This window comes from Sorex fumeus, unplaced genomic scaffold, assembly GCF_029834395.1.
Source record: "Sorex fumeus unplaced genomic scaffold, SorFum_2.1 ptg000010l, whole genome shotgun sequence".
In the NCBI taxonomy this organism is placed as follows: domain Eukaryota; kingdom Metazoa; phylum Chordata; class Mammalia; order Eulipotyphla; family Soricidae; genus Sorex; species Sorex fumeus.
In genome coordinates, this window is record NW_026606067.1 from 30145685 (window position 1) to 30170837 (window position 25153).

The window sequence follows — 25153 nt, forward strand, 5'->3', positions numbered from 1 at the left end:
AATAAATTTACTCACAGTCATACAAAACCTCTTCGCTGAAAACTAGAAAACTTTGTTAAAGGAAACTGAGAAAGATGTGAAATACATTTTATGTCTATACAAGAGAATAACACCTAATACCTAAGCAATATAACCGATTCAATGAAATTTCTGTCAAAATTATTATGGGACTCTTCACTGCTGTAGAGCAAAAAATTTATTGGAATTAATGAAAAATATGGACTAGACATTGCTGAGGGAAAAAAGAGAAACAATGTAAACATCACACTCCCACAACCACAAACTGTTCTATAAAGTGATCATAATTAGAACAGCATATTATTAGAATAAAAACAAAAATATTTTCCTATAATCAATAGATGAGAATTTAGAACTCAGAGATATGAGCACAAATATATGAAGAATTAATTTACTACAGGGGAAACAAGCATTTACAATAAGTCTCTTCAGTAAATTGTGTTAGGAAAATCGAAATTTGATAAAAAGTATGAAATAAGACCACTTAGACAATAAAAAATGGATTAGAGACCACTGTACAGTCCTGAAAAACATAAGACAGAAAAAAATCATTAGGCATTATGTTCCTTACCATTATCCTTAGAGATATGTCTGGCTACTCAACTCCAGTAGCAAAGGAGAAAAAAGCAAAACAGTGGTAGGGTGTCCGCCTTACAAGCGGCCAACATGGCCGACCCAAGTTTGATTCCTCTGCCCCTCTCGGAGAGCCCGGCAAGCTACCGAGAGTATTCGATATGCCAGACACAGTAACAACAAAGTCTCCAATGGAGACGTTACTGGGCCCGCTCGAGCAAATCGACGATCAACGGGAGGGCCTTTACCTTTACTTTACCTTTTACACTGGGGGTATGGTGCCACCAGCAGGTCAATCTGTGCCTGTGAGATGAGTACATCAGCAGCCTGTAGGCACCTTCAGACTTCCTGATACCCCAAAATTGCTGCTGTGCTTTTGGCCAGACTCCAAAAACCTGGGGCCAAGTTTACCAAGAAAGTTAACGGCCAAAAGTTAGGTATGTGGGAGACACACCCACAAACCACTTCCAGCTCAGCTATATAATTGGAGACAAGGCCTCTCTGGTTCCTGATGGAACTGCTTAAAGGCCATGATCCCAGAGACGCAGAGACAAATCTCAGAACCCACCGGCTTTTGGCAGAGATGCGTCCAGTCCCCACAATGGGCTACTGTCGCCGGACCACCCCAAGGGGGAAAGGGTGTTGTCCCTCCACCTTGGCAGCTCGGTGGCCGCCATCTTCCAGAGGCAATTGGACAGTCAGATTTGGGCCTGCAGTGACAAGATACATTCCTTCCCTCCCCAATGAGACCCAGAGTTGCTGCCCACAAACTGCCTCTCTGGCTCCTGATCAAGCTGCTTAACAGCCATGATCCCAGAGACTCAGAAACAAATTGTGGAACCCAGCGGCTTTTGGCAGAAATGTGTCTGGTACCCGCAGTACCAGGTCAACACCCTGGGAGTTCGGTGGCTGCCATCTCCAGAGGCCATTGGACAGTCAGGTTTGGGCCCGCAGTGATGAGACACGTGGGGCCTCTTGGGATGGGGGTGGAGCCAGCCCTTTTATCCCCACCCCAGCAAGACCCCAAGTTGCCCGCCGCCCACAAATGGCCTCTCTTGCTACCGATCATGCTGCTTAATGGCTATGATCCCAGAGATTCAGAGACAAATCTTGAAACCCAGCAGCTTTTGGCAGAAATGTGTCTGGACCCCAGAATGTTATTGTCATGGGGCCACCCCAGGGGAGAAAGGGTGCTGTCCTTCCACCTGCTCCCCATTGGTGGCTTGGTGGCTGCCATCCTCCAGAGGCCATTGAAAAGTCAGGTTTGGGCCTGCAGTGAGCAGACAAGTGGGGCCTCACGGGATGGGGATGGAGCCGGCCATTTCCTCCCCTCCCCAACAAGACCTCAAGTTGCCACCCACAAACGGCCTCTCTGGCTCCTGATGAAGCTATATAATGGCAATGATCCTAGAGACTCAGGAACAAATCTCTGAACCCAGCAGATTTTGGCAGAAATCCCTCCATATTTAAGTGTTAAAATTTAAGAAGTCCAAAATCGTACATTATTTATAACCAGCAATAGAAAACAAATTGTCTACTGTTGCCTTTTTGGCAGATCTGAGTGTTGGGGTAAAATCCCAAATAATAATGATGGGTCTGGTGTCAAAATATGAATGTAATCAAAGTAGAGAGGAAGTAATGTGGAAATCATCTGCCCCACAGGTAGGGGGAGTGTGTGGAATGGGGGGTATACTGGGGTTGTTGGTGGTGGAAAATGGGCACTGGTGAAGGGACGGGTATTTCATTGTATGACCGAGACTTAAACCCAAAAGCTTTGTAACTGCTCTCACAGTGATTCAATAAATAAAATTATTAAAAAAAATTTTAAAAACCCGCAAAATTACAAATTCACCTGCATCAAACTAAAGAGCTCCTGAACAGAATAAGAGACTAGTGAAAATTGAAAGATATTCTACTGAATATTGAAGATATTTATATGCCATATGTTGCCTAACAAAGGCTAATTATTCAAATTAAGCAAAGAACTGTCAAAGTTTAACATTACAAAAGAAAAAAAAACCTGAAGGGAAAAAGAAAAATCTGAATAGTGATGTTTTGCATGTTGTAGGCCTAGATATGATCCCCAGCCCCCATCCATCTGAGCACTACCAGGAGCACAGCCAAGCATTGATCTGGAGTAGCCACTGAGCATTGTGGATGCGGTCCAACTCCCACCCCCAAAGCAAAGCAACAACCCCAAAGACAACATTAAGAATTAGACAGAACGCCCGGACACTTCTCCAAAGATGACATGCATTCATCCTATTTTGTTTATTTGTTTATTTATTTAGGGGCTTTTGGACCACACCCAGCATTGTTCAGGAATTACTCCTATTGCTGGAGATCAAATCCTTGGCTGCATGCACAGCAAACTCCGTACCTCCAGTTCTATCTCTTTGACCCCAATATTAATCATATCTCATTACTTAAGGAAATCCAAATCAGAACAATAAGATATCACTGCACGTCCGTGAGAATGGCTATTATCCAAAGACAAAAAACAATTGCTAGAGAAGATGTGGAAGGAGAAAACTTATTAACAATTGGTTGGCTATAAATCATTCTATTTATTATGGAAAGCAGTATGAAGAATTATTAAAATTAACAATCTAAAGTACATGATATCTAATTATCCCACCCTGGAGTGTTTGTTTTTAAATTCTAATTTAAAGAGCAATAGGCATTCCCATGTTTACTGCAGCATTACTTACAAGAGTCAAAAATTAGAAACAGTCTAATAGTCATCAATTAATAAATGAATTAAAATGATGTGGTATGTGAACATAATGATATACAAATGAAATATGCTATTTGTAATAACATAGACAAGAATTTCTCACTGAGGGTCTAAATGTACCTTTCAATACTCTGTGTACCTCCAGAATATTGGAAAGGGCCATGGCCACACATGAAAACCATGTAAATGGGTTGGGCGTCACAGCATGAAATTAGAGGGCAAACCATAAAATCAGGAAGACTACAGGAAGTAAAGAAGTAGATCACATTCAGGAAAACATTGAGAAGCACTAAATCAGAGGTTATTAAACTCATAGAAATATCTTGATGGGAAAAGATCAACTTTATATAGTTTCACTCTCACATGGTATATGAGAAAACGAACAAACTGACTTACTAAATACTGGGCTGGAGCGATAGCACAGAGGGTAGGGCGTTCGCCTTACAAGCGGCCAACATGGCCGACCCGAGTTCAATTCCTCCGCCCCTCTCGGAGAGCCCGGCAAGCTACCGAGAGTATTGGATATGCCAGACACAGTAACAACAAAGTCTCCAATGGAGACGTTACTGGGCCCGCTCGAGCAAATCGACGATCAACGGGAGGGCCTTTACCTTTACCTTTACTAAGCTACCGAGAGTATTCGATATGCCAGACACAGTAACAACAAAGTCTCCAATGGAGACGTTACTGGGCCCGCTCGAGCAAATCGACGATCAACGGGAGGGCCTTTACCTTTACCTTTACTAAATACAACAAAAATAAATTTTGAGATAAATAAATAAGAGCTAGTAACTATTTGAAGGAAAGTGGAAAAAAGAAGTGGATATATTGGAAAAAGGCAACAAATTTACAGTGAAGGATAGAGTTTTAGAAAACAATTTAGTGTGGATTTATGTTGATTTATAATAATGTGCACCTGAAACTCATTACAATAAAATGTTACTTTAATGCAAAATGTTTAAATAAAGATTTTAATTTAATAAGTCACTTTCTGGAAAATGCACAAAAATAAGTACATAATTTAACTGAGATTAAACTATCAAGTTAACAAACTCCTTAAGCACACAGTCATAAAAGCATACAGTCAAAGATGGTATTGTTAGTGATCATAAAATACAATTTTAAAAATTAAATATTCAAAATACAAGTTAGAGAGGAAAATAAAATGTTGGGGAAAGGAAAACATGCATAATTAATTTATACTATTGATCTATTTATTTATACATAATATACAAAGTATTATATAATATATTAGTAATAGAAAATGATCATTCATATAGAAAATATGAGTAATATAATAAGCATAAGTGACATTTGTGAACACCTAAAATATATAGAATATATAGAATTATAATCCTAGGACAGGAAAGAGAAGAAATTTTAAAGAAACTATTTGAAAAGATAATGACTGTGAATTGTTTAAAATTGAGAAACATTGTATCTAAGAATCTCTACCAATTCTAAATAGAATAATTGCACAAAAAGTGTATTTATACAATCTTACTAAAACTGCTACAAATGATGGTTTAAAAACTTTATAGTAGATAGAAAAGCAAAAGAATGTTAGACTAGAAGTGTGCTGCAGTGGTAGAGAGCAGGTCTCCTATGTGTGAGAACCTGGGAAGTGAGGGAGGAAGAAAGGAAAGGAGGAAGGAAGGAAGGAAGGAAGGAAGGAAGGAAGGAAGGAAGGAAGGAGGGAGGGAGGGAGGGAGGGAGGGAGGAGCAGGAGCAATAACAGTATTAAGTGCTCTCATTTATGGAATATTAAAAAAGATAGTATGAGACTAATATGCAAGGACAGAAGAAATAGGGTCCTTGGGGACTGGTCCATGTTTGGAACTTGCCACAATCTGTGTAGGGGATGGAGGGCAGTTAGGATAGAGAGAGGACCTCTATGACAATAATAGTTGGAATGATCACTCTGGATAAGAACTGTGTGCTGAAAGTAGGAAGAGGATAACTTTTCAGTACCTGTACTGCATACCATAATACTCAAAAGGAAACACAGGAATACTGGGGACATTGGTGGTGGGAAATCTACACTGGAGAAAGGACCAGTGTTGGAACATTACTTCTCTGAAACCCAATCATAAACAAGTTTGTAACTGTGTGTCTCATGGTGATTCAATATTAAAAAAAAAAATACTATGTAAAAGAATAGCATTAGGTGCTGAATTTTAAACAGGAGCTATAGGAAAAAGAAACAGGGAGGTATAGTGCCACCAACAGGTCAGCCTGTACCTGTGGGGCGAGTGCATCAGCAGCCTGATGTTGCCTTCAGGCTTCCTGATACCCCAAAATTGCCTTTGTGCCTTTGGCCAGACCCCAGTAACTTGGGAACAACTTTACCAAGAAATTAAATGGCCAAAAGTTAAGTATGTGGGAGTCACACCCACAGACCACCTCTGGCTCAGGTATACAAGCTCACTCAGAGTTGGGATGGGCTACCTGCCCCACTTCCCAATACACATGGAAGAACTGGCAGTAACCCCCACAAACCAACTCCAGTACCACTCTGTAAGCTCTACTGTTGGTCTTGCCTCAGAGACCCCTAAATAAATCTTGAAAGAGATCAAAACCCGCAGTTAAGCTCAGACCATACATGGCTGAACAGTCCAGAGAAAATTGGAGGGGGCGAGTTGGCCTATGCCCGCCCAAGCAGAGTTTCCCGGCAACCATTTGCTTCCACAATCCGAAATTGCAACCATACCCCAAGCCTAACTTCACCATCTCAGGATGGACATCACCAAGATATAATCTGCAGAAAATTTTGTAATGTGGATCTTAATGTACAAACAGCCCTGGCCCAGAGACTCCCAAGTGAATCCCAAAATGGACTAGTGCCATACAAAGATGTCTCTGGAACCCAACCATTTAAAATCTAGAAATTTACATTTACAATCGTGGTGGTGCGAGCTCTTGTGATATTCAAAATGAGCTATGGAAAATATATTCTACTCTTTAGCGTCTGCTCCAGCAGGTATACTTGAATGCTGGTGGGAAAATTCGAGCAAAATTAATGCCAAAATTAGAGAAAGAGTGTTGGGGAGATTGTCTGCCATAGAGGCAAGGTGAGGACTGCAATGTGTATGTGTGTATGGGGGAGGGGGTGATACTTGGGACATTGATGGTGGAAAATGTGCACTGATAGAGGGATGGGTATGGCTGAATCTCAAGCATGAAATCTTTGCAATTCTATCTCACGGTGATCCAATAAAATAAAAAAAAAATAATGTAGAGCTCATGCCCAGTTCAATCAGCTTAATCAATGGCTGAACAAATATCAGTACTTCTACATTATTAAAAAAAAAGAAAAAGAAAACAATGAGATGCCTAAAAAGTTGAAAAGAAAAAAAACCCTGCCATGTAGAATTTTACAACTGGAGAAAATACCCCCACCCCAAATAATTCCAAAGTGAAAAATGAAATAAATTTATTTTCAAACACATTCAATCTGGTGAAATTATTCAACAATTGGTTCACTTTACAAGAAATAATACAGATAATTCTTCAGACTAATAAAAAATAATCATGGAATGATAAGCTAGGGTGTTATAAAACAAGAAGGAATAGATAAAATTAAAAATAAACAGTAATGTAACTTCTAATCACTAAAAGAAAAACATATAGATATACAAGTTTACATAATAAACAAGATAAAATGGAATAGTTCAGAATATTTGAAATATTTCAGTGTTTCCCATTTTCTGGTGAGATTAATGCCAAGATTCTTACAGAGTTTCTCAAACTTTCTCCAACCTCCTTCCAACTCAGTTTAACACATAGGAAGTCATCTGAAATCATCCATTGTAGTCAATTTGGGATTGTACTTCTTCCCACGTTCATATTTGACTTATATTTTCTTGCATCATTTCCTGGATCTAGACTTCCAATTATCTTAGTCTGAGTCCCAGCTAAGATTTAATCTTCATTCTGAGACCCTTCCAATCAGAGTTAAATGACCTCATAGGTACTTCCATGGAAATCTGTGCATGAATAGTTCAAGTTAGTGTAATTTCGTTTTTTAGTTTTTTTCTTTTTTTTCTTGATTGGTGAGTATCTAACTCAGGGTCAGTTCTTGGAGCCACTTCTGCAGTGCTTAGGAGTAGTCTGATTCTGGGGATCTAACCTGGGACTTCAGTCTGCACAAAGCCTTTGAGCTAGTTCTGGCCCTCAAGTTGGTGGAACTTTTAAAAGAAGGAACAGGCATGAAGAAAAATGAAAATATTTTAAAAGTCAGGAGGAAAGGAAGACAAACTGAAGAAAATTTAAAAATCAAAAGTTAAAAAAAATTTAAAAACAGTAAAAATTTTTATATAATGGAATCCAGGAAGAAGGAAAAACTTCCCTCTGAAAATGTAGTCTTTTAGTTATTTTGGTATTATCCAGACTCCATCTGCACCTCACACACACACAGTCTATATGATAGTTCAACAGTGTGTGGAGGGAAATTATTCAGCTGCAGAACGTCAAGGCTTGAGCTGGAGCTCACATTCTCGGAGAAGCATGTCACTGCCTTTACTTTGACCTCTCCACCTTTTCTCTTCACAACTTCTGCTTACTCCCTGTCACTTATTTATTTCTTTTTGCCTCAATCTGACTCCTCAAGACATCTTGGTTCCCTTCTGTATACACATGTTTGTGTTCCTGCACTGCCTTTACACTTGTCCCTGACTTTCTCAGTCTTTTCTTACTGTCTGTTCCTAAGAACTGTTTGCCTCTGTGACTCAGAAGAACAAATCAGTACTACCCATATTAATTTTTTTAGATGAACCATCCTGAGTAGAACAATGAGATGAAGACTGGAGACTATACCAGATGCATTAACATTTATTTAAATACAGTCTGAAGATTTATGGATTCATGTTTTTCAAAGTGAACAGAGACCATAGGTGACTGTATAAAATGATTAAATGATTATGCATTTAGCCAGGAACAGGGTGAAAACTAAAAAGGCAGCTGATAATAATTACATGGAAACTATGCTGATGAGAATGACAGTTTTTCCTTACTTACAAGTAGAATTTAAAAAAATAACTTTACCAACTTCTTCATTTCCACAGGAAATCAAATCAAACCAAAATGAGAAGCTTCTGCTTACTTGAGTGAACATATGCTTCACTAATGAAAGGGTTATTAAGTCTCAAGGATAATGGTGAACCACTATTTCAAGGGATTTGAAAAATTTAGAAGTTGCAGATCTCAGATCATATGAATATAGTTCAAATCTTGTTCGCTGTTACCAGTCGAAAATCATACATCTTATTAGTTGTGTTAAATAAGTCCCCCTGCAGTGCCCATGTTCTTTTTGAGTATCACACTGAGAATCAGTTTTGCTGCCTGTACCTGCACAAAGGCCCCTTGGTGGGTAGGACTTTCAGAAAGAAATTATTCCTTAATCTCTTACAAACTCAAGACAAAACAAGTGACTGCAAAGTACAGCATTCTTTTGCACAACTTACTTCCAAATTTTTAGAGATCATTTACTAAGGTTTTATAAGCTGACTGTTCTCTGTCATCATTTTAACCTACCACTGCAGCTGGGAGTCTCTCAGACAATACACTTTAAGTAGCCTCCATTTAGAGTATTGCTCATCAAGAACACAACACAAATTGTTAGACACTTTGTCCTTTCTTTGGTATCTGTTTTGAAAATTAAAATGGAGGGGAAGCCTTCTCCATCACAGACTTAGAAAACATTTAAGTCATTCTGACCATTCTGACTTCAGAAAAGTGACAAAATAAGAATATTCTCTTCATTCAGTTCATTTTCTTGACTGTCCTTTCTGGGAGAACAGATCTGCTGAGCTACTAATCTTAATAGTCAAAACACCTTTCATTTCACAGCAACACATGAGGCTTGTTAATTTCATACATTTCAACTTTCTTTTTTTAAAAAAAATTTATTAGTGAAACACCATGAGGTACAATTGTAGATTTACAGATTTTTGTGCTTGGGTTTCAATTATACAATGATCAAATACCCATCCCTCCACCAGTGCCCATTTTCCACAACCATGGATCCCAGTATCCCTCCCACCCTCATTCCCCCCATCCCACCCTTCCTCTGTGGCAGGGCATTCCCCCTTGTTCTCTCTCTCCTTTTGAGTGTTATGTTCTGCAAAAGAGGCTTTGAGTGGCAATCATGTTCAGTCCATAGTCTACTTTCAACATGCATCTCCCCTCCTGGGAGCATCCTCCAAACACTCTTTATTTGGTGTTCCCTTCTCTATCTGAGCTGCCCTTTCCCCTAGAATGCCCGGCTGGCCTCTATGCTATGGAGTAATCTTCCTGGTACTGATCTCGGCTATTCTTGGGTATTAATCTCATATTTTGTTACTTTATATCCCCCAGATGAATGCAATCTTTCTATGTCTATCCCTCTCTTTCTGACTCATTTCGCTTAGCAGGATACTTTCCATACTGTACAACTTGTATGTAAATTTCATGACTTCATCTTTTCTAACAGCTACATAGTACTCCATTGTGTAGATGTACCAAAGTTTCTTTAACCAGTCATCTGTTCTTGGGCACTCAGGTTTTTTCCAGATTCTGGCTATCATACATTTCTACTTTCATTTCATTGTGTTTTATGAGGACAGATGATGAAAATATTTAAAGACTGAGGACTTACTTTCAGAAAGTGATGGAAGTTCTGGCATTTGGGGACACTCCACCTCTGGTTCATCCCTAAAATATTTCTCAGGTTCTAGAAGAAAGGCTGGTTTATTTACTTCAGGCAACTCTTGCAAGTCTTCAATATTCAATGACCTAAAGGCACCTTCACAACAATGTATTAGAGTGTAGAACTTTTCTCTTTAAGAAAATACAATATGATTAATTCCTCAAGAACTAACAGATTCCAGTGTTAAATCTTTTGATATATTTATATATATATAATTTAACCTTCCTATTACTCAGTAGGTACAGCTGCAGAGATCAGCAAATCCTACAAACACAGCTGTTCAGGATAAATCCATGATCCTTTTATTCAAAGAGACTAACAGGAACTCATAGCTTCCTGTGCATTTATTTTTTTATTTTATATTATTTTGCCATTTTTCTCTTGGAAATGAGGATTCTGAAGTTTTGAAGAAAATTCCAGTATTTTTCTATCTTCAAGAAAATTGTATTCTTTGTGAAATTAAATATTTGGTATTTGATGATACATTTAGAAATTTGAATTTAAAGGTACTTTGTCAAATGAAAGTTTTGACAAAACATTAACTAGACTCTTATGTTTTGTATGCATAAATAAATGAATTTATCATGCATACAATAATAAATGCAAAGGTAAGTTCTTTTAATCATGTACTTAAAAAGCAAAGGCTGGGAACAAGTGCAAGGTTTTTTTTTTGTTCTGGAAGATAGAAAAGTAATAAAAACTTAATTCAAGTTGTGGTTTTGTGTTAGTTCTGTGAGGATAGGAACTTCACTTTTGTAATCATAATGGCTCACTACCTGGGAAAAGTAAACTAATGCATATTCGGCAGCTGTAATGGAACAAATCTTATGCTGTGTCAGTGGTTCTCAAACGTTGACATAAAGATTACCTGCAGTGCCTCTTCATAAATAAGTTGCCATGTAGCATTTCCATTTCTGATATAGGACAAAGAAAATGGGGCCCTAGGACTCCTAAGGTATAGGTGACCCTATTACTGCCTTACCACACTTTGAAAATCAACGTGCTATGCTAAACCAAAGACTAATTCCTCACAACCTATAAGTACCATTACGTCCTTCTGACAAAGGAGGAAATTGTGTCTCTTTAAGACACATTACTAAATATTTATTCAGATAGCTATTAATTGGTTATATTTTTTTATTCCAAAATTTATTTCCTAAGGTACAATAATACTAATAAAATTATAGTTTATACAATATACTAGGCACTGTCTTAAGTGCTTTCCATGTACTATCTCTGTCATTCTGACAAAAATGCTTTTGGAGCAGATTAGTTTATAAATGTGAATTGAATGTTAGCAAATACTTATGTGTCTTTTACAGAAAAATTTAACAAAATTTCTAAATATTATGCACCTATTACAGAGACGAGCAACTTTCTCTTGCCTATAAGTTAAAAACATTTATAGTGAGTTTTTCTCATCTTAGTAAGAATATTTCATCATGATATTCTTATTATATCTTGTTTCAAATATGATGGAGATTTGACAAAGTCTTACTGTCAAATAGTATGTTTCTGTATAAAATTATTATTTGGTTTCAATTATACATTTCATTAGTTATTTTAGTTTTAGTTATTTTACTTTTTATTATTAATTTTTTTCTGATAAGTCAAAAACCAAACAACGTATTTTGCTGTGTGGCCCAAGACTTACTGAGAGCAAAAACAGTTTAATTTATTTAAATCTCTTAAGAAGAGAGAATAATTAATGTTCTCTATCTTGAGAACTGTAATCTTGACCTTAACATAAGTGCTTAGACTTTAAACTTCCACCACTCGTATGTCATACAGACTTGGACGATTCACTTAATATCTCTGAGTATAAACTTTCTTTTTGTTTATCACAAGAAAGAAAGGATATCACAAGATCTTGTCTTTACATTTGTTAAAGGATACTAAAACTCCTGGCACATAATCATTTGTCTTATTCATATCAATCTATAAAACAGTAACAGCATAAGAATGTATCAGTACTTATTACTTACTGGATGCTTCGGGTGTAACATCTTCATTGTAAAGTTTATATGTTTTTTTCTTATAGCTTTTTCTCTCCTTATATTTTATGCCTAAATTTAAGACTCTTGATGGTCTGACACTGGAAGAAAATAATTTGTGATGAAATAAAAAATAACCTCAATAGAGAAACATATTTTCTAGCAATAAAAATACACACCATAATTTGACAAATTTATGTTAAATTTATGTCAAATATTTATATCCTGGGAACCCAATTTATTTACAGTTTTCACACCATGTTTCTCAATAAGACACCAAAAGCCAAGTGATGATATAACAAAATATCAGGCCAGAGTGATTGTTTAATATTCAACGCGTTTTCCTTACATGTGGCTGCCCCTAATTTGATTCCTTGCACAACATACTCTGAGTACCACCAGAAATGATCCATGAGCTCAGAGCCATGAATTAGCCCTAAGTGCTATGAGGTATGGCCCAAATCCCACCACTTATCACCAAAGAGCTTACTAATCTTTTATAATATTAGCTTAATAAACTAATCAATCCAATATTTTATCTCCAAAAATTCTAGGGACTCAGAGAAAAAACATATAGAATTGCACATACACACATATAATGAGATTCACCTACATAATAATTATTTAGCTATTAAAAATAAATATCAGTGGTGTGCATCAACAGCCCTTTTTACCCATTGTTAGATCTTTCTTTTTTATATCTTGTATAAATCTACGAATATATAAAAGCACAGATATTTACTTGTGATATTAATAATGTCAAAAAGTTGGGGATTTTTTATGCCTGTCGTAAATCTATAAAAAATATTTTCATTGAATAGAAGGATGAGAATGGGCATCTTGTCTTGGACCTGATCTTAGAGGGAAGGCTTTTAGTTTTACCCTTTGAGAATGATGCTTGCCGTGGGCTTGTGGTAGATGGCTTTTACTATATTGAGGAAAGTTCCTTCAATTTCAATTTTGCTGAGAGTTTTCATCATAAATGGGTGCTGAATCTTGTCAAATACATTCTTTGCATCAATTGATGTGATCATATGGATTTTATCTTTTCTTTTATAGATATGGTGGTAGACTGGAGTGATAGTACAGCAAGTAGGGCATTTGCCTTACATGCAGCTGATCTGGCCAACCCGAGTTCAATTCCTCCGCCCCTCTCAGAGAGCCCGGCAAACTACTGAGAGTACTTTGCCCTCACGGCAAAGCTTGGAAAGCTACCCATGACGTATTGGATATGACAAACACAGTAACAAATGTCACAATGGAGACGTTACTGGGATCGCTGGAGCAAATCAATGAAAAACGGGGGAACAGTGACAATGATATGGTGGATTATGTTGATTGATCTGCAAATGCTAGACCATCATTGTATCCCCAGGATGCTTCCCATTTGGTCATGGTATATGATTTTTTTTGATAAGTAGTTGGATTCTATTTGTAATGTTTTGTTGAGGATCTTTGTATTTGTGTCATCAGGGATATTGGTCTGTAATTTTATTTTCCTTCGTGTGGTGTCTCTGTCTGCTTTTGATATTAGGGTGATACTTGCTTCATAGAAACTGTTTGGGAGTGTTTCTTCAATTTCCTGGAAAAGATTGAAAAGGACTGGCAATGAGGTCCTCTTTAGATGTTTGAAAGAATCCTCTAATGAATCCATCTGGACCTGGGCTTTTGTTTTGGGGGAGAATTTTGATTACAGTTTCAATTTCCTTGAGAACGATGAGTCTATTCTGGTATTCCAAATCTTCTTGGTTCAGCCTTTGGAGATTAGAGGAATCCAGAAATTTATCTATTTCTTCTAGTTTCTCTTGTTTCGTGGCATACAGACTTCCAAAGTAATCCCTAGTGAACTTTTGAATTTCTTTGGTTTTTGTTGTGATGACCCCGTTTTCATTTCTGATTCTGTTTATTAGGGTTCTCTCTCTCTTTCTTTGTGAGTATTGTTATTTTTTGAAAGAACCAGCTATTTGGCTTCATTGATCTTTTGGATTTTTTTTTGGGAATCCAGCTCATTGATTTATGCTCTAAATTTTATTATTTCTTTCCTCATGCCTGCTTTGGGCTCATTTTGTTGGTCATTTTCTAAGATCTTAAGCTGTTCAGTGAAGTTGTTTATGTGGCTCTTTCTTCCTTCCTAATAAATGCTTGCAGAGCTATAAATTTCCCCTCAACATTGCTTTAACTGTGTCCCACAAATTCTGGTAGCTCGTGTCTTCATTCTCATTTTTTTTCAGGAATCTTCTGATTTCTTTTTTGATTTCCTCTCTAGCTCACTCGTCGTTCAACATTGAGCTGTTTAATTTTCAGGTGTTTGATTTGATTTTCTGTTTCTTTGTGTGATTAACTGCTATCTGCAGTGCATTGTGGTCTAAAAAAGATAGTTGATAAAATTTCTATCTTCCCAATACTACTGAGGTATGTTTTGTGGCCCAGCACATAGTCTATCCTGGAAAATGTTCCATGTGTACTGCAAAAGACTGTGCATTCAGGTTTTGGGGGGGGTGAAAAGCCTGTATACATCTTTAGCTTCTCTTCCACTTCTTCTTTCAGAGCCAGTACTTCCTTGATGAGTTTTAGTTTTATTAATCTATCCAGAGGGGATAAGGCAGTTTGGAAGTCTCTGACTACTATTGTGCTGCTACCAATGTCCTCTTTGAAGTATATTAGCAGTTCTTTTAAGTATTATGCGGACTCTCACTGGGTGCATATAGATTTAGGGGTGTGACTTCTTTCTGATGTACATATCCCTTGATTATTTAAAAATGACTATTGCTGTCCCTTCTAATCTTTTTCAGCCTGAAATCTATGTTGTCAGGGTATTCCACCCCGGTGTTTTTGAGGGAGTTGTTTGCTTGAAGGAATGTAATCACTATTTGCAGATGGCATGATACTATAAATAGAGAATTCTAAAACCTGTAGCAATAAGCTCCAAGAAAAAAGAGACTTGTATATTAAAGTCACTGGTTGAAAAATTAATACCCATGGCTTCTCTATATGCAAATATTGGGAGAGAAGAAAGTGATATGAAAACAAAATTCCATTCACAATTCATGCCTCAAAAAAATCAAATACCTCAGAATCAGCTTAACTAAGGAGGTAAAGGACCTGTACAAAGGAAACTACAAAATGTTACTTCAAGGAATATAAGAGGACACGAGGAAATGGAAAAACATCACCTGCTCAAGGACTGGGAGAATTTAATTGTCCAAATGGCAATATTCCCCAAACCATTACACAGATTCAATGCAATCCCTATAAGGATACCCATGACATTCTTCAAAGAAATTGATAAGCACCTCTGAAATTCATATGGAACAACAAGCCTTCAGAAATAGCTAAGATAATTCTTGAGGAAAAAAAGATGGGAGACATCACTTTCCCCAACCTCAAACTCTACCACAAAACAGTAATAATCAAAATAGCATGGTATTGGAATAAAGACAGATCTGCAGACCAACAGAATAGGGTTGAATATCCATGCACACACCCTTAAATACATGATCATTTAATCTTTGATAAGGGATCACGAAATAGCAAGAAGAAGAGGAGCAAGAAAAACCTTTTTCACAAATGGTGCTGGCAATACTGGACATCTATGTGCAAAACATGGGCTCAGACCTCTACCAAACACCATGCACAAAAGTCAGATCAAAATGAATTTAAGACATCAACATAAATCCATAAGGTACATTGAAGAATAGGTTGGCAAAACTCTCCACAATATTGAAGCTAAAGATATCTTCAAGATGAAACACCACAGGCCAAACAAGTGGGAGTAAAGATAAACAGATGGGTGTATCTTAGACTAAGCTTCTGCAACTCAAAATAAATAATGAACAGGATACAAAGACAGCCTACAGAAAGAGAAATGATATTCACCCAATATCCTTCTGAGAAGGGGTTAATATCAAAGATATACAAGACACTGGTTGAACTCTAAAAGAAAAGCATCCAATCACATAAGACAATGGGGCAATGAAATGAACAGAAACCTTTTCAAAGAAGACATTCGAATGGCCAAAAGGCACATGAAAAAATGCTCTTCATCACTAATCGTCAGTGAGATGCAGATCAAAACAACAATAAGATATCATCTCCCACCACAGAGACTGGCACACATCCAAAACAATAAAAGGAACCAGTGTTGACGAGGATGTGGGGGGAAAGGGTCTCTTCTTCACTGCTGGTGGGAATGCCGACTGGTCCAGCCTTTTGGGAAAACAGTATGGAAGTTTCTCAAAAAACTAGAAACTGAGCTCCCATTTAACCCTGCAATACCACTTCTGGAAATGTACCCTGGGAACCTAAAAACATACTGCATATGTTCACTGTAGCACTATTCAACATAGCCAAAATCTGGACACAACCTGAGTGCCCAAGAACAGATGAATGAATAAAGAAACTAAGGCACACCTACACAATGGAATACTATGCAGCTGTCAGGAAAAATGAAGTCACAAAATTTTCCTAAAGATGGATGAACATGAAAAGTATGCTGAGAGAAATGAGTCAGAAGGAAAGGGACAGATATAGAATGACTGCGTTCATATGTGATATATAAAAAATATATAGTATCCCACATGGGAGCCTTGTGGACAGCAGGTATGAGCCGGGGGTGTGGGGGCAACTAAAACCTCATGGGAAGGGGGGCGTTCCGGTCCGTCCTTCACGCCCTACCGAGGTCACCAGTTGCCCCCCACGAGCGGCTCTCCAGCACGGCCACGGCCCCAGAAGCACAAGGACTTAATGCAGAACCCGGCAGCTTGGAGCAGAAAAGTGAACGGACCATGCGTTAATCCAGGCCATCAAGTATGCCGGAGGAGAAAGGGTGTTGCCCCATTTGCCCTCTCTTCTCTGGAAAGAAGGATGGCGGCTGCATGGGAGCCTTGTGGACAGCAGATATGAGCCGGGGGAGTGGGGGCAACTAAAACCTCATGGGAAGGGGGGCGTTTTGGTTCGTCCTTCACACCCTACCAAGGTCACCAGTTGCCCCCCATGAGCGGCTCTCCAGCACGGCCACAGCCCCAGAAGCACAAGGACTTAATGCAGAACCCAGCAGCTTGGAGCAGAAAAGTGAAAGAACTATGCGTTAATCCAGGCCATCATGTCTGCCCGGAGGGGAAAGGGTGTTGGTCCCTTCCACCCTCCTCCCTCTGGAAAGAAAGATGACAGCCACATGGGAGCCTTGTGGACAGCAGGTATGAGCCGGGGGTGTGGGGGCAACTAAAACCTCATGGGAAGAGGGGCGTTCCGGTCCATCCTTCACGCCCTACCGAGGTCACCAGTTGCCCCCCATGAGCGGCTCTTCAGCATGGCCACGGCCCCAGAAGCACAAGGACTTAATGCAGAACCCGGCAGCTTGGAGCAGAAAAGTGAAAGGACTATGCGTTAATCCAGGCCATCAGGTCTGTCCGGAGGGGAAAGGGTGTTGCCCCAGTCGCCTTCTCCTCTCTGGAAAGAAAGATGGCGGCTGCATGGGAGCCTTGTGGACAGCAGGTATGAGCCGGGGGACTGGGGGCGACTAAAACCTCATGGGAAGGGGGGCGTTTCGGTCCGCCCTGCACACCCTACCGAGGCCACCAGTTGCCCCCCACTAGCGGTTCTCCAGCACGGCCACGACTCCAGAGCACAGAAACCAATTTCTTAACTATCTGACTTTCAGTAGAAATACTTCCAGGGTCAATAAGTAAAATAGCAGAAATCCAAAACCAACATATAATTCTTGAACCCAGCTGTAGAAAGCAAATCACTTCACAATGCTTTGTCGGCATGTCTGATTTGGGGGGGTAAACTCTAAATAACAGTGGTGAATCTTTTATTGAAACAATGAATCTAATCAAAGCAGATAGAGTGTTAACTAGAATTCATCTGCCCCACAGGGACTGGGAGGGGTGGGGGGTGGGGTTTTATTGGGGTTCTTCATGGTAAAAAATAAGTTTTGGTAAAGGGAAATGTGCTTGATATTTGCATGACTGAGACCTAAACCTGAAAGCTTTGTAACCTTTCCCATGGTGATTCAATAAATAAATAAATAAATTTAAAAAAATAAAAATAAAATAAAATAAAATATGTCTCTGAAAAAAAATAAATAAAATATAAAAACCTAAAAAAAAAAATATATATATATATAGTATCACTGTAACACTGTCATCCCATTGTTAGTCGATTTACTCGAGCGGGTGTCAGTAATGTCTCTATTTGTCCCAGCCATGAGATTTTAGCAGCCTCTTCTTAATCATCTTTCCCAACAATTGGAGGCTCTTTCAGGGTCAGAAGAATGAGACCTGTTATAGTTACTGGTTTTGGCATATTGAATTCACCACAGGGAGCTTGCCAGGCTCTGCCTGTGTGGGTGGGATACTCTCTGTAGCTTGCCAGGCTCTCCGAGAGACAAATATATAAGGAAAGGTCAATGATTGAAACTACAACAGGTGTGTGTGCGTGGAGCTGAAGGTAAGTAGGAGAGAGAAGATACCAATATGACAATAATAGTAGGGCATGATCATGCTGGACAAGATCCAAGGGTTAAAAGTTGATAAGGGATATTCTTTCAGTATCAGTATTGCAAACTACAATGCCCAAAATAAGAGAGAATAGGAGAAAGAGAGACAGAGGGAGAGAGAGAGAGAGAGAGAGAGAGAGAGAGAGAGAGAGAGAGAGAGAGAGGAAGGAAGGAAGGAAGGAAGGAAGGAAGAAAGAAAGAAAGAAAGAAAGAAAGAAAGAAAGAAAGAAAGAAAGAAAGAAAGAAAAGCACCTGTCGTAGAGGCAGGCAGGGGGTAGGTGGGTGGGTGGTGGTGGGAGGGAACCTGGGACACTGGACTGGTGCTGGGCAATGCTCATGGTGGATGGATGGGTGTTGGAATATTCCATGACTGAAATCCAATCACGAACCGCTTTGTAATGATCTATCTCATAGTGATTCAATAAAAAACGTAAAAAGAAAATACTTTCATTTAGCTTGAATCTAAAGAAAAAGGCTTTTATTAATATAACAGTGAAATCCTTATATAGCCTTAGATCATTCTAGTTCTAAAATAGCAAGTGACCTCAAATATATTGAATGTTCACTGTCACAAATCTCAATCCAAGCAGTTATGACTTGTACTGTGAAAAATAATCTTTTATTGTCTTACATCCATCAGAAAACATGACCTTCTTTCAGAAAATCATGGAAAGTCCCAAGATCTTGACCTGCCCTTTCCTTCCTTCTGCTTTCCTCTTTTCCTTTAGTCCTTCATGGTTATGTGTCTTTTAGTGCCTGACTTTATCTTGTATTCTGTTACATACTGTTTAGTTGTAGAACCTTGAATAATTCTTTTCTACCAATCTGATATAATGAGATTCTTGCTCTGGTTTTAAGAATAATAAAATGGGTGGAAGTTCAGTGATATTCCTGGTAAATAACAACATTCAGCAAATACTAATTTAACTTTTCCCCCTCAGCTCTATTTTGATTATAGCTAAATAAATGAGTTAAAATATCAATAAAAATAAAACAAACCTATATATACCAAATACTGGATGCTATTAAGTAGAAATGAGTTGACTCAATATACAGATAAACTTTACAGATAAATTTTACATTTTAGATCATTTTTATCTTTATAGGAAAGCTGTGAAAAAGTACTAAGTAGTGTTGGCATACCCTGCACCTAGTCTTAGTATCATATATTGCCATTTTTCATAACTTAAATGTCTACTTTTAGCAGTAAGTTATCTAGATTTATTTTTGATTGTGATTTTCCTGGGCTGCAGCGATAGCACAGTGGTAGGGCGTTTGCCTTGCACGCAGTTGACCTGACCAACCCGGGTTCAATTCTTCCACCCCTCTCAGAGAGCCCAACAGGCCGGGCGAGAGTATCTTGCCCGCACGGCAAAGCCTGGCAAGCTACCCATGACGTATTCGATATGCCAAACACAGTAACAACAACTCTCACAATGGAGATGTTACTGGGCCTGCTCGAGCAAATCAATGAACAACAGGAGGACAGTGACAGTGACTATGACAGTGATTTTCCTAATGCAATTTCTCTGTCCCAGGATGCCATATTAAATTAAATTCGTTGACAGGATGACCCCCTGTGGCCTATTATAACTTCTTACACTTTTCTTATTTTTCTTGACAGTTGTGGGAAATACTTATTAGATATTTTTGTAGACTAAACGTCAAATTTGGATTTGTTTAATACTTTTCTCATAGATAGATGGAGATTATGGGTTGTTGGAAAGAAGACGATATAGATTTAGTGCTATTATCAAGAGTAAGTGTGATCAATCTGATTTATCCTTGTTAATATTATTTTATTGCCTGGGCAAATGTTTGCCACATTTGTTCACTATAAGCTTACATTCTTTCTTTTCCTTATATATGTTACTCCCTGTAAACAAGTTTCCAAGTACAGTCAATACTTCATGGAAATAAGAAGAGGAGTTAAGATCTACTTTTGGGGTTATAGGTTATTTAGTAGCAATATAAATTACTCAGAAAAATGAAGGGATTTTGCTGTCCATAAGAGTAAAACAAGTAAAAGTTTTTCTCCAAAACACACTAGAATTGCTTCCCTCAAGTTTGCTATTTTCTATAAATAAAAATATATTATTTAGTCACTATGTAAGCTGAGATGCAAAAGATTTAGAAAAACATAGCATTAGGAGGGGCTTTTAATGGCTAATATTGTAGTTTTATTTATCCTAAAAAACCTTGATATGCAATGATTTTAATGATTTTATGCATTTGTTTTCTCTCTAGCCCAGTGAAATTTAAAACCATATTTGTAGTGTGATACAAAAGACTTTCTGAGAATTATAGGGAAAATTAAATAAGGAAAACATATAAAGAACTTAGACTAGCGCCAGGAATGTATGAGTACTCAATACATATGTTACTATCACTTTAATTCAGAATAACATAAATTTTACACAGAGTATTATAGAACCTGCTAAATTAAGTTCTAATAATCTTGTGTTTGCCTTGCACACAGCTGACCCGGTTCGATTCCCAGCATCCCACCTGGTCCCCCGAGCACCACCAGGAGTGATTTTTGAGTGCATGAGCCAGAAGTAACCACTATAAATCACGGGGTGTGACCCAAAAAGAAAAAAAAGTATCATGTGATAGTAAAGAATGATTGCTTTTTTATATCCTTAAAAAAATTGGAACAGGAACCAGAATGATAGTACAGCAGGTATGACACTTGCCCTATATGAATATTGTTATCTGTGGACATTCACAGTAATCAATAGAGAAATGTGCTCATATATCCTAAAGTAATAAGATAGGTTATAAAATGGGGAGACTACATGTTAGAAACTCTTTTAAAATGAATTACATCTTTTCATCTTTGATTTCCTGCTTATTTGTACTTTAAAATTTTCTGAGAATGTGTTATTTTTGTAATAATAAAATATTCCAAGTTTATGTTATACGAATTATTTATTCACGTATAATTTTTATATTAGAATATGTTGTATCAAAATCAAATATGCTATAAATTTTTAAAATGCATATCATTTGTGAATTTTATCTCTTAAATTATTTACTCTTTTTTTCTAATGAAATATGAGTTTTGTAGAACCTAAGGAGAGTAAAATCTATTTATCTGCATAAATTGTTAACTGGCATTATAAATTCCTATTACTTTCAAATTTTATATTATTCTTTATCTCCATGAGACTTAAATTTGATATAACCTTTAACCACCTATTTATTTCTCACAATACCTTCAGAAACCTGATATTTCTATATACGTCACAACATAATATATGCTGAAGTTTTTATCTTAAATTTAAATTAACATAAAACACAGCTTTAATTAATTTATATTTTTCCTTCAATGTTTTGCTCTTCATTTTTACTTTTTGCTTTTCAGTATTTCTTTTTCTCTTCCCCCACTCTAAATACACCTTCACTGTCAAACAATTTACCAAATGTGCTTTTCTTCCTTAGTCCTTCTAAAATCTTTCACAAATTCTTTTATTCTTTAATATTTTTTATATAGACAAGAACAGACATGATTGTCTCCTTGAATTTATTAATCTAGTTAGAAAAAGGAAACATTCATAACAATGTTTTTTTTTTATTTTATTGAATCTCCGTGAGATATAGTTACAAACTTTCACGTTGGAGTTACAATCACACAAGGACCAAACACCCATCCCTCCACCAGTGCACATTTCCCACCACCAATATCCCCAGTAAACCCGCCCCCCCCCACCCCGTCAACAATGCTTTTGTAAAGAAAAAAAATCTTTTATCTATTAATGATCTGGTGAATGTCAGAAAGGGCACTTTACATTTGAAAACTGGATTGTACTTGTACTTTTCCTACACCGGGTTTTTTCAGTGGAGGAAATAGTTTCTATTTAAAGGAGTTTACTTACAGAAATGGATGGGAGAGAGGAATATGTGTTCATGAGAAAACATGAGTTTTTCTATAGTGGAAAAGGATCCACATAGGATTTTATTCATGTTACAAAGAAAAGTGTGGATATATAAGACATACAATTCAATTCTAAGGCTACAGTTGAACTACTTTTAAAAAATTGGTAATAACTAATTGGCATTGTTCTGTGCTATCTCAATAGTACAAATTTTAGAATTATTTCTATCTAGTCATCTGAATTGAATAGGCATAAATTTTGAAAATCATAGATATTTTGTGATACATTGATATTTGAAAGTATATTGTACAAGGCATAATTATGTTTTTCATTGTTGAAAATTTCTCTCAAGAACTGAAACTTATATAGCCAAAGATGAAACAACAGCTAACCAATACTCTAACTTATCTAGTAGAAAAACAAAAGATTTTATTTTTTAAGAGAAGTTTGTTTAAAAACTTACACATCAACACTGACTTTTAAAATCTAAATAAAATGTCATGGAATTATAGGACATGAACTAATGAGGTCTATAAGTAAACAGTTTAAATTGTCAAATTTTAATTCCAATAAAATCTGTTTAAAAATTAACATATTGTGTATTTATAATTTGAGATGGTTTTGTTCAATAAAAGCTAAAGATAAAAATTTCCACATAAAAACAACATTGTCATAAAGAATGAGAAATTAGTATATTGGATAAAATACTCTTAAAAATGTCTAACACTTGACTTCATCTTTCAAAGGAGTGTGACAGGAAGATAAACAATGCTATATTTGTGTTGCTCTGGAGTAACTTTATTTCCTGATCTGTAAAATAGAGTGGATGACTAGGTGGAAGCATTGATGTCTTTCCATTCCTAGGATCCTATTATTATACAAGATTGTCAGGCTATATTTCTAAACTGAAAGGATCTTTTTGCCTGAAAGGAAAATGCCACTTGACATTTCAGAAAACCATAATTCAAGAAAATGAGAGAACAAATGCCAAAACATAACTAGTGCAGCAGGATGTTTAAAGGTGACTTTTCTATCTCTCTGAGACCAGAGGTTCAAAAAGTCAGAAAATAATATAATTAAGAAGTGAAAAATTATTCCCATATTCCAAACAGAGATTACAGATTATTTGTGCAGGCATATGTTTCCAAGAAAACTGCCTTAAAATTGATATGCGGCATGACTCAGATATAAGCATTCAAGGATGCAGAAATTTTAAGAGAAGAAGGTATCAGAGAGAGCTGTAGATGAGTTTTGAATCCTATTCCTTTTGGGAGAGAAAGGAAACTTCCCCCTCAATTCTTGCCTATATTCATGTAAAGTACTCAATAGCTCACATATGCCCCTTGAGGTATTCATAGAGACACACACAGGACCACTGATTCATTATATCTAAAGATTTTTAACATGGGAAAAAAAGCATAAAACTAGAACTATTCACAGAAGTATGAAAGAGGGACGCAACCATGAAGCTCAAGATATGGAAGCTTACTCTAAGTCAAAAAGAAGTCAACTAGTCCAGAAATTAGTTGTACAAGGGAATCCTGCCTATGAGAGGATTATAAGAGAAAGACACTTGGTACTAATAAGTGGAGGATAAATTGGTAGATTGGAACCAAAATGTTGGAGACTTCACTAATTTGGAAATATGCAATGCAGTGTCCCTGATGTATCATTAACAAAGAACTTCAAATGTACTACCTAATTTCAAGTATGAAATTCAGCTAATAGGTAATAAAATTCAACTTTGTTTCACAAGTTTTTGAGGGGGGTCAAACTTGATAGTGTTTGGGTATTGATCCTGGCTGTGAGCTCAGGGATCATCATTTGGAGGTAGGACTTGGAGAGCCATAGGAGGGAGGTGCCAAGGATTGAATCCTAGTTGATCATGTACAAGTCAATTGTCTAACCCACTGTAGTATTCCCTCAGCCTGCTTAATCAATTTTAGCAAGTTACATTAAAGTAAATGTAAAGTAAATGTAAAGTATGTTACATTAAAGGTCTGGAGCGATAGCACAGTGTGTAAGGCATTGGCCTTGCACGCAGCCAACCCAGGTTCGATTTCTCTGCACCTCTCGGAGATCCCAGAAAACTACGGAGAGAATCTCACCACCATGGCAAAACCTGGCAAGCTACCCGTGATGTACTCAATATGCCAAAAACAGAAACAACAAGTCTTACAATTTGTTGTGAGACATTACTGGTGGTCACTCGAGCAAATCGATGAAGAATGGGAGGACAGGACAGTGCTACAGTGCTATAGTTACAATTCACTGTCACTGTCCTCCCGTTGTTCATAGATTTGCTCAAGCTGGCCCAGTAACATCTCCATTTTGAGACTTGTTACTGTGTTTGGCATATCGAATACATCACAGATAGCTTGCCAGGCTTTGCCGTGAGGGCAAGATACTCTTGGAAGCTTGCCGGGTTCTCCGAGAGGGGTAGAGGAATCGAACTCAGGTCGGCCGTGCTGGCTGCTTGCAAGGCAAATGCCCTACCCACTGTGCTATCACTCCAACCCACAGTTACATTAAATTTAAAAATTCTAGGAGCTAGAGTGGTAATAGATTAGGCAGGTCACTTACCTTGCATGCTGCTAACCAAAGTTCTACCCTGACACACATATGAACCACTAGAGCTTCCAGAAGTGATCCCTGAGCACAGAATCAGGAGCAAGCACCAAGCACTGCTAGATGTGCCCATCCCTACACACTCCTCCTCCAGCATAAAAAAAATAGGCACCGTATGGGATATAAGATAGTGGCTGAAGA

At 37.5% G+C, this 25153-nt stretch overlaps 1 protein-coding gene across 1 annotated transcript in view; it reads right to left on the reverse strand.

Moving 5' to 3' along the window:
* Positions 1–25153, reverse strand: part of WDR49 (WD repeat domain 49) — a 211590-nt gene that overhangs the window by 46961 nt on the left and 139476 nt on the right. Inside the window, exons 16-17 of the mRNA XM_056110563.1 lie at positions 11999–12108; positions 9963–10109 (exon numbers count right to left, since the gene is read on the reverse strand). Coding sequence (XP_055966538.1) covers positions 9963–10109; positions 11999–12108 — 257 coding nt within the window. The remainder of the gene's footprint in view (positions 1–9962; positions 10110–11998; positions 12109–25153) is intronic.